The sequence below is a fragment of the Dromiciops gliroides genome, chromosome 4, assembly GCF_019393635.1.
Source record: "Dromiciops gliroides isolate mDroGli1 chromosome 4, mDroGli1.pri, whole genome shotgun sequence".
Lineage (NCBI taxonomy): Eukaryota > Metazoa > Chordata > Mammalia > Microbiotheria > Microbiotheriidae > Dromiciops > Dromiciops gliroides.
This window is the reverse complement of record NC_057864.1, coordinates 201,103,726-201,120,718: the sequence shown is the minus strand read 5'-3', so window position 1 is coordinate 201,120,718 and position 16,993 is coordinate 201,103,726. Positions and strand designations below refer to the sequence as shown.

General features: G+C 47.5%; 1 protein-coding gene across 1 annotated transcript in view; it reads right to left on the bottom strand.

The window, feature by feature from the left end:
• The window catches only part of SDK2 (sidekick cell adhesion molecule 2), a 462,515-nt gene extending 448,202 nt beyond the window's left edge, over positions 1–14,313 (bottom strand). Inside the window, exon 1 of the mRNA XM_043963496.1 lies at positions 13,867–14,313. Coding sequence (XP_043819431.1) covers positions 13,867–13,930 — 64 coding nt within the window. The 5' untranslated portion in view covers positions 13,931–14,313. The remainder of the gene's footprint in view (positions 1–13,866) is intronic.
• Positions 14,314–16,993: the final 2,680 nt, after the last annotated feature.

The following is a 16,993-nucleotide window of genomic DNA, read 5'->3' as shown; positions in this document are numbered from 1 at the left end:
CAAAGTAAAATCAGTCTACATAAATACAGAGTTCTGGCTCTGATCCATGGCTTATGGTTTTGTTTATCCCTAAAACCTGGGAGTTGGTGGAAACCACAGATACCAACAAATAAGGTATCCGATCCAGGCCCCAAGGTGGTGCTTTGTTGCATTCATAGCTGCCACCTATAGTCTTCAGCAGTATCTGAGTGAGCTCTCTCCTTCTCCCCTCTTCTCATGTACTCAATGCCAATTGTGGCTACAAACCCTAAGCATATACAATGATGATAATGATGAAGATGATGATGGTGGTGGTGGTGGTGTCAGCATTTATATAATGCCTACTATGTGCCAGGCATTGTACTAAACATTTACAAATGTTATCTTACTTTATCCTCACCAGAAAGGAGGCGTTTTTATTATCCCCATTTTACAGATGAGGAAACTGAGGCAGGCAGAGGTTAAATGACTTGCCCCAGGTCCACAACTAGTAAGCTTCTAAGGCCAGATCTGAACTCAGGTCTCTCTCTCTCTCTTTTTTTTAGTGAGGCAATTGGGGTTAAGTGACTTGCCCAGGGCCACACAGCTAGTAAGTGTTAAATGTCTGAGGCCGGATTCGAACACAGGTACTCCTGACTCCAGGGCCGGTGCTCTATCCACTGCACCATCTAGCTGCCCCTCAGGTCTCTCTTAACTTAAGCACTTTATTGCACTGTCTCTTGTGTTACCTTATCTATTTGCTCCTACTAATCACCTACATGGAAGGTAGAGGACCCACATCTTCATTCTGCAAGTAAGAGACAGTGAGACCTAGAGAGAGTGAGTTATGTAGAGTCACTTAGTCTAGTCTGCTCTCCTCCTCTTCCTGTGGTTACCATCGAAGGGCACATGGTCCCCCAAATTAACTAACAATAGACTGACCAGCAACCTAGGCAAGCCTAAAATGGTGCGAGGAGCAGCTCAGCCTCCTTTCCAGGGCAGGGGCATCGTTGTCACGCTCAGGGCACCATGAGCCGGCCTCATCTAGGCCTTTGCAGAGCCTGGTGTTGCTTCCTGTCACCCTCAGCTATCTCATTGGCCCCCTCCCCCTCCCCCCATTCCATCTTCAGCTTTCACCATTAACTCTCAAGCGTGAGATTCACCTTAAACCTTCTGCATCTGCTCCTGACCTGTTGCACAGACACAGAATCCTAATCCCCATAATTAGTACAGGAGAATGGTTTGACCCTTTTAATCCCATACCCTCCGGGCTCTTGCCAACTGAAGTACAGTTAGCTGGGTCAACAGTTCAATAGCAAAGTGAGGACAGGAGTGGAGGGGGGGCACGGGGAAGGCCCAGGCTTCCCAAGAGGCCGATGTGGGAGGAGGGAGAAGTAGAGGCCACAGGTCTGCCACTGATCCCTCAAGCTAAACAGCTCAGAAAAGAGGGAGTGCTTGGTCTTAAAGTCATGGTGGGGGTGTGAAAAGGGGGAGTGAGAAGATGACCCAGAGAAATGACAGTGGGGGGAACCATTGCCAAGCCCTAGGTCAGCTTAGGTCCCCACTCACATTTCTAGAGAGCCTTAAGGTAGGCAATTAGGTGGGGCTCAGTGGGTGCTAGAGTTAGACTCAGGAAGATCTGAGTTCAAATCCAGCCACAGACACTCAGGGGCAAGTCACTTAACCTTTCCCAGCCTCCAGTTCCTCAGCTGTATCATCATGGTGGTGTGGTTGTGAAGATTAACTAAAACTCATTCAGCACTTTCTGAACTTTAATGTATTAGATAATTGCTAGCTATTACTACTATAAGATTGATAATAATGACATTTATAGCTTCCTCACAACAACCTTGACATCATAATCACCGTCATGCATTTATATAGAACTTTAAGGTTTGCAAAAGAGCTTTACGAATACTATCTCATTTGATAACCCTAGGAGTCAGGTACTCTTATTATCCCCATCTGACAAGAGAAGAAACTTGAGAATGAAAGAGGTTTAGTGACTTGTCCAGGGTCACACAGCTAGTAAGTATCTGAGGCTGGATTTGAACTCAGATCTATCCTGACTCCAGTTCCAGCACTCTATCCACTGTGCTGCCTCCTCATAGATCAGGGTTTCCTGGGATCTGTGAACATGTTAAGGAAAATATATCTTTTTTTTTCCAGGGCAGTGAGGGTTAAGTGACTTGCTCAGGGTCACACAGCTAGTAAGTGTCATGTATCTGAGGCCGGATTTGAACTCAGGTCCTCCTGAATCCAGGGCCAGTGCTATATCCATTGTGCCACCTAGCTGCCCCAAGGAAAATATATCTTGATAACTGTATTTTAATAAAATTGCTTTCCTTTATAATTCTATGTATTTTAATTTATTCATCAAAACATTCTAAGAAGAGGTCCATCAGCTTCCTTTAACTGCCAAAGAGGGCTATGATATAAAAAGAAGGACTCCAGGCAATAAGTGCTATTATAGAGTAAACTGAGGCTCAGAGAATGAGGTAACTTTCCTAGGAAAGAAAACAAGCATATATTAAGCTCTTACTCTGTACATGAGACTGTGCTAACGACTTTACAACCTCATGACAACCCTGGGAGACTGGTGCTATCATTATCTCCATTTTACAGTTAAGGAAACTGAGGCATACAGAGGTTAAGCGACTTGCCCAATGTCCCACAGCTAGTCTGTATCTAAGGTTGGATTTGAATTAAAGTCTTCCTGACTCCAGGCCCAGTACTCTATCCACACTTTGTCACTTAGCTTCCTCCCACTAGGGTTGCTGTTCAATTCTGTCTGACTCCTTGTAACCCCTTATGCGGTTTTCTTGGCAAAGATACTGGAGTGGTTTGCTATTTCCTTCTCCAACTCATTTTACAGATGAGAAAATGAGGCCAACAAGGTTAAGTGACTTGCCCAAGGTCACACAGCTAAATAAGTGTCTAAGGGCTGAATTTGAACTCAGGTCCTCCCTATTCCAGGGCCAGCACTCTATCCATTGTTCCAGCTAGCTGACCCAGTAAGGCTTTGAATCAGGATTTTAACCAAGAATTCTCTTTGCTGTAGATCTTATGCTCATCCCATTGCCTGTTCCTGCTCTGTAGGCCAGATTAGTGGGTCCCAGTGATTAGGTGCTCACAAGACAGCCCCACAGTCAGAACAAGGACCTGGGCTCAGGAAGGCAGAGTTACTTCTGGGTAAAAAACACAGGGACACTTTTGTTTTTGACTTTTTATAAACATACCTATTTTTAATGCCAGAAAAATCCTTGCATGCTCCATGGCCTGGCTCTCTTCTATTGTGATAATTCAAATCACATGTGTCACAGTAGAAGCTCAAAAACATCCAGGGGGGTCACAATAATGAATACATGTAGAAAAGCAACAAAGAGGGGAGGAAGGAAAAGAGGATGGATGGAGGATCCTCTTTGTCCATGGAATGCCACCCAATACAAAAGAGACTCGAATGCTTTGTAAACTCTATTTGGTCAGCATTTATTTTGTGTGTAGGATTAAAAAAATCAAAGATATTCAGAGTTTAGGGGGCTCTGAGTTGAGTAGGGACCTCTGAATATGATCCTGCAGAGTACATTAATTTTGATGAGACAATCAATGACTCTGCAGCCCCTGAAGCCCTCAAAGTTGGGAGGTAATCACTACCACATTCGATGTCGTGCCTGGATATGAGACATGGTTGTGTTCTGTGGTCCCTGCTATGCCTCAACATGATAATAAACTGCTCCTGGAAGAGGTAAGACTGTATGTGCATGACCTCCCCCTCCCCTCCCCTCCCCCAAAGAAACAAGTGGGCTCTTCTTTCCAGCTACACAAATACCCAGGTGGACCACTGGACTTGGTGTCAGAACACCTGGGTTCAAATACCTGCAGAGTTCAGGTGCTGGCTTTCTGAACCTGTTTCCTCACCTGTAAAGTGAGTATTATACCTATACTTCCTACCTCCTGTGTAATAGATATACAAAGCAAACCACTGTGGTAATAAAGAGCTTAGGATGTATAGGAAAGGCAAAGAGTAGGGGGGCTTCAAATGAAGTATCAAATGAGATAATAAATCGGTAGGAAGCACAATGGATGGAGCCAGAAAGACTCATCTTCCTGAGTTCAAATCTGGCCTCAGACATTTACTAGCTATGTGACCCTGGGCAAGTCACTTCACCCTGTGTGCCTCAGTTTCCTCATCTATAAAATAAGCTGGAGAAGGAAAGGTCAAATCTCTCCAGTATCTTGCCAAGAGAACCTCAGATGGAGTCACAAAGTCAAACATGACTGAAACTATTGAACAACAACAAGAAATGTACATAAAAGGATAATATGAGAATGTTTTAATTATTGCCTAGAAGGGAATGCATCTAGGTTGTTGGCCATAGCGCTGTTCTCCTACCCACCTGTGCCCCACAGATGGAGAATGACAGAATAGAACTGACCTTCCTAAATGGTCTGCATTATTGCAAATAATATTTCCTTCCTTTATCAAACTTTCATCACCCCTCTGGGCTACTAATAGCTTCCTAAGCAGCATCAAATTTTAATCTCCCTTCTTCCCCTCCATACCCCTTGTTCTGCCTAAAAGCAACTCATGCTGCTAGGTCAGTGGCCGGCCAGTCACTAATGTAGTAGATGATCCACAAAGCAGTAAACTATTCTGGTGCATCCAGCTACTGGTGAGCAGAGAAGAGAGTGAGGAGGGAAAGCAGAAATGAGGGGGAGGAGTAAAGAAGAAGCAGCCACTCATGAGGGTGCTAGGCCTCCCACTCCAAAATGGAGGAAACAGATTAAAAAAAAAAAAAGGAAGAGCCCAAGTTTCCAAGCTGGTATTAGGTCGTTCTGTAATTCTGCAGGATTTTTATAAGGAAGGAAGACATGTTGGTGAGAGTTCCTTCTAACAAAGAGGTCCATCTGGGGAGTGGGGTTAGCAGGGTGAATTTCCTTGTATATCTGTATATTGTTGGAGAAAAACCTTTGTGCATTGGGTTTTGCTGTGTTCTGCTTGAGATCTTGGGCAAACATCACCAAAGGTCTGAGCAGAAATTACTGGGTTAGAGACAACACTCCCTAAGGCTTTCCCTATTCTCCTGGGCATGACTGTGTCAGAGGTCAAGGGACGCTGGCAGTAAGTGGCCATGAGACCCTGACATCATTTTCAGATGATATTTTACAAGGAAACTAGTTTAGAAATAGGAATTTCAGTACCATCAAGTTGTCTCTAGTCAGGTAACTTGAGCACTTGAATATCCTTCTATTTTACATATTAAGTAAATAGTTCTATTTAGAAGCTCAACAGTAGTCAAAAATGAGAAAGAAGGATTAGGTACCCAGATATACAAAGTAAACCACCGTGGCAATAAAGATCTTAGGATGTATAAGAAAGGCAAAGAGTAGGGGGGCTTCAAGTTCCCAAAGGAATGGGCAGATCTGAGTAGAATTAGAACAGAAAGAAATTCAAGGCAGTATCCGCAGGGGCAGAAAATCTGAAATAACACGGAGAACCACTGCGTGTATTCCAGCCCTGCTTAAGCCTGGTTATTCAATGCTGGTCTTGACCCATCTTTCTTTATCCAGATCTCTCAAGATGTATCCCCAGAAAGTAACATTCAAGAGACAAGATAGGGGGATTGAGTAGAGTTAACCCAACAGCTAGAGTAACAGGCATTGGGGAAAAAAGGGAAAGATACTTACTTTCCTAAATTGCCCTTGACGCCACCATGATACTGGGTAAGAAGAATCTACTCAGGTAGGTCTCACCATCCCAGAAGACATGAGAAGGGTCCATCCCCAAATTGGTCTACCCAAATCTCAGTTCGATTCCTCTTCCAGGAAAGAGGTGTGGGTTTGTGGAAAGTCATCCACAGTTATCCTGGGGAAAGGTAGTATAGTAGCATAACAGAAAAAACACTGGACCTATCATCATCAAGACACCTAAATGTGAATCTCAACTCTCTCCTTACTATTCAAGTCACTTAATCCTGCTAAGCCTTGGTTTTACCAACCTTATAATGGGGAGAATAATATATGTACTATCTACCTTATAGAGCTGTTGTGAGAAAAAAAAAACACTTTGTAAACCTAGAAGCAGCACAGAATGTGAAGGCTTATTATTTTACTAGTTAGGAGACCTTGCACATTATAGGGGATAGAATGTGGGTTTCGTATTTAGGATCTGGAATCAAATTCGGTGTCTGGTACTCATTAACGACAATAAGCACTATACTCATTACTTTAATTAATATAATGTAATTAATACTCAAAATTACAATAAGAAAGTTTCCAAACTCTAAGGAACTCTTTAAAACATATCTACTAAGCTATAGATGGGTTGAAATCTGCTTTTTGGGAAGGTACCCCCCCATACCCACCAATTCTTGACATATTGTAGAAAAGGCTTTTAAAGACAAAGCCTCCTTCACTTTTGTTCACTGGTTTTACTACCCAGCCTCATGAATGCCCAGTAAATGAGGGCAGGGTTTCACTTTGGAGGGTCTTTTCCCCCATCGATGCCATTCTGGCCCAGGTAAGGGGAACATTCCAGCAAAGCAAACACACGGGTATTTTTGTGACCCTGAGGTAGTTCTGGAAGTTCTGAATTCTTTAGCCTCCATCTCCCACAGCTCTTTCTCTGCCCCCCCCCCTGCCCCTGCCCCAATAAGCTGCCCAGGAAACTTTACCTAAAGCAGAGCCTCCCCTTCCCATACCTTCTCCAGGGCCCAAAGGGAAGGGAGGCCCAAACAAGGAGGCCTGGATGACACAGGGGAGGATGCCCCAGCCCCAGGCCTTGTTTTCCTTTTCATTTCCACGATGAGGTGGTTGGGGCTGCTGCCTGCAGTAACTACTGTTGGCATCCCAAGGCCCCAAATTACGATGACTAATTCCTACCGATTTAGGTTGTCCTGGAGCCATCTGTGGCGACATGCTCTGGGGGAACAGGGAATGGAAATTCCCTTCAGACAGAGCACAGTCACACTCAATGCACCCCCTAACTCAATGCCAACCTGCCCCTGGGGGAGGGGGAAGGGAGGCCACAGGAACAGTTTTGTTCCAGCCAATCAGCTGAACTCTTTGGCCAAAGTACAGGCCCAAGAATGCCCACCTTTGTTCCAAGGATACAGACCAGGTTTGCTTTTTCTCCTCCTCCTACCTAAAATCTGTAGGGCCCCAAAGGCATTTTAACATGGCATGCCATCAGCATAGCAGCCTAAAGATCAATACATTATTTTGGGAGTCAGGGTGGGGGGGGAGGGCAGTGGAAAGAACAGCAGATTTGTAGTCAGGAGAGCTGGGATCTAGGCCTGGTTCTGCTAGCTACTTACTATGTCGGTGACCTTGGCAAAGTCAACACCCCTCACTGGGCTTTGGTTTTCTCAATGGTAAAATGGGGAGTTTAAGACCCATCCTGCCTCAAAGTCCTATGTTCCCATGACTCCCCTGTCCACGTGCTTTCATAAAAACAGGCCTGAAGTAAATTTTGGCCAGTATCCCCCTTTGCCTAGGCTCAAGGTTCCTGGTTCCCCATCCCATCTTTTCAATAGAGAACAACACAGAGACTCCCACGAGAACTCGTCCCTTCTTCCCCAGAGGGTGTTTTGATGTAATATACCATCCTGAAGAAAAGCTAGGTGTCAAAGTAGATATAGTGGGATAGTTCAAATCCAGCCTCAGACACTAACAGCTGTGTGACCTTGGAGAAGTCACTTAAACCCCTTTTGCCTCAATTTCCTTATCTGTAAAATGAGCTGGAGAAGGAAATGGCAAACTACTCCAGTACCTTTAGACAAGAAAACCCAAATGGGGTCACAAAGAGTTGGACATGACTGAAAAAGATGGAATAACATCATCCTGACTGATCTCCTATAACCTGAGTAATAGAAAGGACTCCCTTTGCCAACCAAACTGGGCCAACCCATTAGTAAAATGCCAAACCCATTCCCCATCCCCCAGTGAGTCACCAACATTTGGTGAGGAGAAGAACTGAGTCCATTCTAGCTATCCTGAAGTGAGGGATGGGAAGGAGATGGCAAAGGGTTTGGGGGCCCTATACCCTAACCAACACTACTTGGGGGCATTAGACATGTGCCAGATCAGCCTGATGCAAACTACACCCAGCCCCTCATTAATTAGCAAGAAGCTCTAATCAATAAGGTATTTTTTGCCATCAGTAATTAATAATTACAGCTTAACTACCTTCTATAATTAAACTTTCATTTTTTCCCCTTGTGGGTCATTTGATTTTTATTTTGATTAGCTCCCAACACTAAACTTTACTGCTTTGGAGTTTACCAGCAGCATCGTTGGCTACTGTTTCTGACTTCTATTCCCACCACCTTCTCCTCGCTTTTTCCTAGGCAGCAGCTAAGTATCTTAGCAGATAGATCACTGAGCCTGGAGTCAGGAAGACATGAGTTCAAATCTGACCTCCGACACTTGTTAGCTGTGTGACCCTGAGTAAGTCACTTAAGCTCTGCCTTAATTTCCTCAAATGAAAAATAGGAATGATAATAGCATCTACCTCCCAGGGTTGTTTTGAAAAGTACTTAAGCACAGTGCCTGGAAGGTAGTAAGCATTCAATAAATGCTTGTTTCCCTCCTTCCTTCCTTTCCTCCCCTGGTCTCTGCAAAGTAACCAATCCATTCCCTCTCCCATGGCTGGTCCAGGTAGCGGGAATCAAGCTGAAAGGGTTGCCACTCTCTACTCTGTCTCTCTCTGAACATTAGAGCAAGGGCAGGGTAATAGAAGGACAACTGGACTTGGGGTTCTGAAGACCAATGTCAGAACCCTAGCCCTAATATTTGATATTGGTAATACAATGGGCATCAGAGTCTCCATTCTCTAATGAAGTTAGCAATCCCAATATTACTTATCACATAGACCTGTTTTGAAGAAATTGTCCTACTGATACCCAGATCCCAATGAGTGTCCAAGGACCAAGGAAGAGCAGGCTGCAGGCTACCCCCCCTTCATCTCCCCCCAATCCAACCCTTGTTGCTGCCTAGTTCCCAGCTGATATTGGATGATCCTGCCCAGCTGTGTGCTGATCCTTCTCATCCCCACCCCTTCAGGAAGGAACCAAGGGTCTCCAATGCACTCTGACTCTTTGGCTCACTACCCCCTTCCCAACAAGTGTAGGTAGGAGATATGACCCATGAGGTTGCTTAGATGAGCAGAGTTCCCAACAATAATCCTTCTAGGAAGATGGTAGTCCATCAGGCCTTTCCATCTGCCCTGTAGCTTCAACCCTCCTATGTTCTCTATGTTCTCTCTCTTAATGAGAATGTGATTCCTCAACATCAGTGACTGTCTCAATTTTCTATTTGTATCCTAAATGGTAAGCAAAGAGCCTGGCACATGGTAAACACTAAACAGATTTTCTTTCATTAATTCACAGAAGTACGTTTTCTTTTCTTTTCTTTTCTTTTCTTTTCTTTTCTTTTCTTTTCTTTTCTTTTCTTTTCTTTTTTTGCGGGGCAATGAGGGTTAAGTGACTTGCCCAGGGTCACACAGCTAGTGTCGAGTGAGTGAGGTCACATTTGAACTCAGGTCCTTCTGAATCCCGGACTGGTGCTTTATCCACTGCGCCACCTAGCTGCCCCCAGAAGTACCTTTTATACCTTAAATAACTATAGATATATATGGGAGTTATTAGGCATTAAGTGAGGCTCTGGGTAGATCAAGGTAAATGAAAACAAGTACCTAGGCAAATCTCCCCTTGCAGAGGCCAAGACCAAGGCCAATGCCTCATAGCAGGGAACTTTCAGGGTATGTATGTTTCAGGGAAAGGGAGATGTGTGCATTTTGAACTCTGGCACCTAAAGGTTTATAAAACAATTCCCCCTCATTTAGGAAATGCAAGGAGCATTAGATCTACTTTGCAGATGAGGAAATGGATGCTTAGAGGACTCAAACAATTTGCCTAGAATTAAGACAGTAAGTCGTAGAGATGGGATTCCAAGCAGTGACACCTTTCAGCAGGGACTGAGGTGGAAAGAGAAACTGAGCCAGATACTGAAGAAAGACAGTGTCCTGGAAGCCAGTGTTGTTGTTTAGTCTTTTTTAAAGTAGTGTCCCACTCTTCACGACCCCATTTGGGGTATTCTTGGCAAAGAGTGGTTTGCCATTTCATTCTCTAGCTCATTTTACAGATGAGGAAATTGAAGCAAACAAGGTTAAGTGACTTGCCCAGGGTCACACAGCTAGGAAGTGTTTGAAGACAGATATGAACTCAGGAAGATGAGTCTTTTCAGCTCCAGACCTGGCACTCAATCCACACTACCCACTCATGTAAATTCTCCTAGCCTCAGTTTCTTCATCTCTGTAGTAAGGATAATTCTTCTTCCAATCCCCAATTCACTGGGGAGTTGTGGGGGAAGTGTTTTTGTAACTCTTAATAAGACAAAGAAATGGGAGCTTATTGCTCAAAATGGGACACATTCCCCCTTTCCTTCTGTACCCTTCTACAAGAGGGAGATTCAGAGGGGCTGGCTGGTGTTACTCCTTTGCTCTTTCCTTGGTCTACTCCCCTCAGTACCTAATAATAACTCCCATTTCAAACTTCACTCACCAACCACAAAAGCAGAAGAATAAATAATCTTGGTGCTGGTACTCATACAGCCCTGTGCCCCAAACCCAGAGATGGAACAAAGTCGTTTCCTCGGGAAGGAGGCATGTCACTCTGAAGACAAATGGAAGAAGAGCAAAAACCCTGATGTTGGAAAATACTCTTGGACAGGGAACATGAATGGAACAGCAGGGGATGCGGGGAGTCAAGCACTCAAAAGGTAGAGAACAAGGGAAACGGGAGTGATCGAGAATCAATCAGACCTTTACCTCTCCTGACAGAGAAAGCCTCTCCTTTAGGAAGCATTAAGAGTGGCAGCTGCTTGGCCTCACTACATCAGGAAGAAATTATGGGCAGGCCTTGAAGAGACTAGGGCTTAGAAGTGGATACGGCCCCAGGACACCAGAGTGCCCTCCCCTGTTTGGATGTAAGCTCCATGAGCGCAGGGACCATGTTGTTTTTTGGTTTTGTTTTTGTTTTTTGCCTTGTCTCCCCAGCCCTTAGCACGGACCTTGGTGCAGGGTTATCACAGACTAAATCTTGGCTATTTGTTGGCTACCATGACTGAAGTCTTCTGAAGGGCATAGTGTCCTAAAATGACTTTCCCATTTTCCAGGTGGGAGGTATCCTTGTCATCTCATCTCACCTTTGTAAAGTGGTTTAAGCAGAAAAAGAGGGGACCTAACCATGGATCCAATTCACTCCCAGGGATTCCAGCTCTTGGGAGTTCTCCAAACAAAATGCAAGCCACAGGTTGGTGTCCCAACCCAGATCCCAACCTCTTCCAGCCATGGTTGGCTCTTTCTTTGCTCTTAGGTGGCCTTTCAAGAAACGGGCTTGAGGAGAAACACCAGAACATAACTAAGGCTGGTACCAAATAGCCTTTTATTGTAGTCAAGGAAAAAGAAAGAGGGCTGTGGATAGGGGTTGATATAAGAGGCAATTATGGCTTAAGGGCTGCAGAGAAGTTTAGAACCCATATCTAGTACTAAGAATAGGGTAATAGTCTCAAGATTCCACATTTTATATCTGGGGGCCTAGACCTACTGGTAAACCTAATGGTATGGGCAACTGGGTGGTACAGTGGATAGAGTACCGGGCCTGGAGTTATGAAGACTCATCTTTCTGAGTTCAAATCAGGTCTCAGACACTTCCTAGCTGCTGGGTGATCCTGGGCAAGTCCTTAACCCCATTTGCCTCAGTTTCTTCATTTGTAAAATGAACTGGGGAAGAAAATGGCAAACTACTCTGGTATCTTTGCCAAGAAAACACCAAATAGGGTCACAGAGTGTCAGAAACGAATGAACTGGGGACTTTAGATGATTTCTAGGGTCCCTTCCAGCACTAAAGACCTTTAAAAATTACTAAAGACTTTAAAGAACTGGGTGTGGTGACACCTATAGTTGGAGTAGTACCGTGTGTGTGTGTGTGGGGGGGGGTGTCAGTTTCAGTGCCTTGCCTGGTGGTAAGCAGCAGTATGGTGGTAAAGTAGCAGTCGGAGGAAAAACTGAACAGAGCATAATTAAGCCCCCACTCCCCCACCCTCATTCCTTCCTCCCTATCTCCCCTCCCAGCGATTGTCCTCTATCCTCCAGGCCACTCAACTTGCTCTTGGCAAGAGCTGGGTTTTTTTGTTTGTTTGTTTTGTTTTTTAAAGATTACAATTGAGGTCTCTGAGTGGGAACAAATGACCAGTTCACCCCTTCCCATTTAATCCCTTCTCGTTCTAGTAGAGTTCTTCAAAGTCAGGGCTGGGGAGAAAGAAGGTTTCTATGTCATCAACTCTCTGCCTCTCCTATATTCCTAGATCTCCTTGGACAACATCATTGAACTTGCTACCCTCCCCCTTCCTTACCCTTGGATCCACAGTTTCCTACCTGGAAAAGAAGGGACAAGGGCTATAATGGGATCTGCTAGATACAGGGGAGGTATCCAGTTACCTTTTGTGTAAAATACTTGCAACTGGGCCTTAACCCACTCAGTACTTTATACTTTCTCCCAAGGTCAAGCAACAAGCAGCAAAGGGTTCCTGTTTTTTTGTCTTTTTCTTTCTTTGTTTACTTTCTTTTCTCTTCATGCCCTTCAGGTACTGCAAGCTTCTCCTCAAAAGACACCATCTTACTTGGGGAGGACAGAAAGGAAGCACACTGAGTTGTAATCCCCCACTGATACACCTTCCACCAAACCAGACACACCCACCCACCCCACTTCTCCAGAAAGATACAGGACTAGTCGTGAGACCCACGGTTCTTCCTCTGTCCTGGGTATACCAAGGACAAAACTTGTCATCTCCCTCCCCCACCTCCCCAATAAATTATACGTGCCCAGTACATAGTAAGTGCTTAATAAATAAATACTTGTTGATTGATGTCTATATACATTAAGGCCAATGCAACTCTGGAGACAGACTGTGGGGTAGGAGGGAGCTGAGTAGATGTCATGGTGGGTGGGGGGCAAAGGTTTCTCAGAGACCCCTAACTACGTTGTGGCTGCATGCATCAGTACTATATATATATATATATATATATATATATATATATATATATATATATATATATATATATATATATACACACACATTCACAGAGAGCTATACTGAGATCACACACTGGGGATTCAGCCAACACACGGTACGACGATGGGGGGGGGGGAGTTGTTATGTACGTATATACAAGGATCACACTCTCAGTACGGAGGAAAAGGTAAGACTCCTGATATAATGTACCTTGCCGACGCACCCCCTTTTTATGCCTCCCTGCCATCCGCAGTGGCCTGGCTACAGAGAGGTCTGCGAGCTGTTCACAGGTTGTTTCCCCCTGCCCAGTCCGACAGGATAGGAAGATACAGCTCTGAGGAGGGAGATCCCAGCTCTCCCAGCCCCAGGGAGCAGAGCGGGAAGAAGGTTCTGATCAGGTTAGAGACATAAACTCGCCCCTACTGCCTCCCTTTCTCCCCCCCCCCCCGCCCCGCCCCCCCGCCCCAAGCTCTGCTCTTCTCCAGTCCCGGGTGAACTCCAGCCCTGAGGAACGACACCACGAAGTGGAGCCTGGGGGAGAGAGGAGAGGAACGGGGAGGATTAGGGAGCCGGGAGCCGCACGATCCCTCAGCTTCCCGCCCCCCCCAGTCCGGTTCAATCCACAGATAGCGGCTCTTTTCTCCACCTTTTGGTGAAGTCTTAGCTTACGTTAGCTCTCTGATCTCCTTATCTCCCCTCATTACAGGCGCCCCAGAAAGATCTCCTCACCCCAAATAAGGGTCTCATACTCAAGTCCCGGAAAGCCCCGGGGCGGATTCGGCGGCGGCCGCTAAATCCATCGCTGGGTCCCCCAAAGCCCACGTGCCTTCTTACCTTGGGCTTGGGCAGAACGTATCCGCAGCAGGATCAGCAGGGTGCCCAACAGAAGTCCTCGCATGGTGTCGGGACGTCGAGGTGCCCCTCCGGGCTTCCCTACCTCGCCTCTACGGTTTATAATCCCCGTGGGGTCGCGCACCCCGCGGCTTCTTCCCACGGCGAATCAACTAGGGGCCCGGGTCCTCGGGGCCGCGTACTGGAGAGAAGGGGCACAACGGGTGACCCCCTTGTCTCTTCTGTGCTCAATCTCCCAGAAGACAAAGAGCAACAAGGGGTTGGACCGGGCTGAGAGGGTTAGCCGCCCCCCCCCCCACCTCACTGATATCGAGCACTTCCTTTTCAGTTCCCTTCTCCCCCAAAAGGCAGCGCCACCACGGCTGCTCTCAGGCGGGGTAGAAGCCTCAGCTCCAGCTTCTGGAGAAATAGACAACTTTAAGAAACTTCCTCCAGTGGCCACGTTTGCCCGCCCCCCCGCCCCCTCCGCTTGCCCGCCCGCCTGCCCGCCCCCTAGTTCGGATTTCCAGGCGAAGTCCTGGCTCTTTGAACTGTTTGGTCCCCGTTTACCAGCGCCAGAGGAGGGGGCGGGGCGGAGGTGGGGTGGAGGGTGAAGGTGAGATTTTAGGGGTCCTGGGGCTTGGGGGTAGGTTAGCACATCGATCCAAGTCTTCAAGTTTTCTTCTCTTTCTTTAACTTTGCAGAATGCATCAAGTCGGGCAGAGAGACCGTTTCGAGTTAAAACACTCTCCCCCCTTTTTCCTGCGTCCCCACCCCAACCCTTTTGGAAAAGAGAATTCACCCGTGGTTGTAACGCCGAAGGAAGCCGCCGGGAGCAAGCTCTCCGCTCCACGCCTACCCGGCTCGCAAACTTTGCACGTTCCGCAGCCCAGTGCGGAGCTCCGGCGCCACCACGTCCAGCCCAGCCCCGATGCTGCCGGGGGAAGTTGGTGTGGCTGAGGGGCGCGCTCCGGCCGGCAGCCAGGCAACTGAGCGCTCTGCCTGGCCTGGAGGCGCAAGAGACGGCCGGCTCTGCCCGAGTCCCGAGTCCCCGGCCCCAGCCCGAGAGGACAGATCTGGGGAAGAAGGCAAAGCTGCAGTCCGCTAGGCGCGCAGCCGGTTCTCCCCGGCTCCGCGCCCTCCGGGAAGAAGGAGGAGAAGCGCCTTTGTCCCCGCCGCCGCCGAGCCGCCGCGGCCCCGGCCAACCCCGCTCGGTCTCGCCACGGAGTCACTCGTCCGATCCAGCCGCTCTTCTCCTCTTCCCTGGGCTCGGCTGCAGTGTGAGCAGAGGCTCGAGTCTCTGCCGAGCCGGGAGCGGCGGCGGGGGGGAGCCGGAGCCGGGGACGAGCGCGGCGGAGGCGGAGGGAGAGATGGAGAGGGGGGCCGAGCGCTACCCTGTGGCCACGACTGGAGAGCAGCCCTGCGCGCACCGAGAAAGAAGGAAGGAGGGCCGGGGGGGCCGGGAGTGAGCCCCACACAGACACGATCTGTCTCCAGTGCCACGGCCCCCGCGTCTCAGGAATCCGCTGGCGTGCTGTGGGGCACTTCGAGCCCAGAGAGAGCGCTACATGACCTACACTCCCACTCCCTCCCTCCCAGGAGCCCTTCTCAGGCCCCTCACATGGCCCCCTCCCCCAATTTCAGCCCTAGTCCATTAAGGGGGGGACCCACCTCCTCACACACGCCCAGTCTGGCTTAATGCCTGGGTAGAAATGGCATGGCGGAGACAAGCCAAGGCCAACAGGGTAGGGAAGACCGAGGGGAAGGTCAGGAGCAGAGTTCTCCTGTGCCTGTTCAAAAGGGTTTGGAAACACTTGGAAAAGGAACAAGGAAAATAGAAGATTGGGATCCGTAAGGGGCGCGAGAACGTGGCATTGGAGCTTCGGTCACCTCGAGCCCCGCCCCCCTTCCCCCCTCAGGAAAAGGCAGAAGAGCCACCCTGAGTCATCACAAAGCGTTTCTCGCCCGGGAGCTAGGTTTGGGGGGTGGGGGTGGAGAGAAGGTCCCCTTTACCTTCTTTGGAAGTCTCAACAGGTGATGGCGCTGTAGCAGTTCCTCTGGTCTACTCGTACTGGTTCTCTGTGTCTGCCTATTTCTGTTGCAAATCAAAGGACCTGTGTGTGTCGGCGTGGCCTGGAGATACACTGCGGCTAGTCTCTGAACTCTTTGTCTTCCCTGCCCTCAGCGTATGACACCCCGTCTAGTCCTACCCCTCATTCTGTGGACCCCCTTCCCTCCCATCTCAACTACTGAGCTGTTCTAATTCCCTTCGCTGGCAAAGGAAAATTAGGCTCCACATTGAACAGGGGTTCTTTACCTGGGGTCTGTGAACTTAAAAAAATTTTTTTGGGATAACTTTCAATGTAATTGGCATCTTTTGTAATCCTCTGTATTTTATGTGTTTAAAAGAATTGTTATCAGAAGGGGACCTTCTGCCGAAGAAGTCCATGACACACAAAAACCATTAAGAACTCCTGATCTAGAACATTTTGTTAGTTTAATTTCAAAAGCCCTGGAATGAGAACCATGGACATTTGATGAAATAAGCGGGGGAGTATGGCCTCTCTGCAGTCCTCCGGTCTTCTCTCTTAGACCAAATCTGATAGCTTCTCATCAAAACCTCCACTCCATCCTGGCTGCAAGCACCCCAGTCCAGCACTGATTAGTAACTGCATGAGATGAAGGTAGGGGAGAGATAGCATGAATGGACCTAGCAGGTCCTCTATTCTTCCCGCCCCCCCCCCCAAAAAAAAACCATACCTAAGGTCGCTCAGGGCTCTAACTTCAAATGTTTCTCCCCCCACCATAGCCCAGAGATACAAATTGGCAGAGCAGTTGAACTTGAAGCAGTTAGACTTTATGTTAGGAAGGGACCCTTGTTGGGCATGGTCCAAGTGAATCTGTGCTGGTGTGTTCCAGGATTCTTCCAGAGCCAGATTCTTGAACTGCTTCTATGTTTCAACTGAGGGAAGAAACAATAGAAATATCACAGCTAAGTTGGCAGAAAAAGGTAAAAAGCATAAGTGTACACCTACACAGGGAAATAGATAAACAACTGAGCTCCACAGTGCCTTTATTCTCATATGCCTTAACTCCCCCAAACAACCAATGGCTAGGAAATCTAGACTGC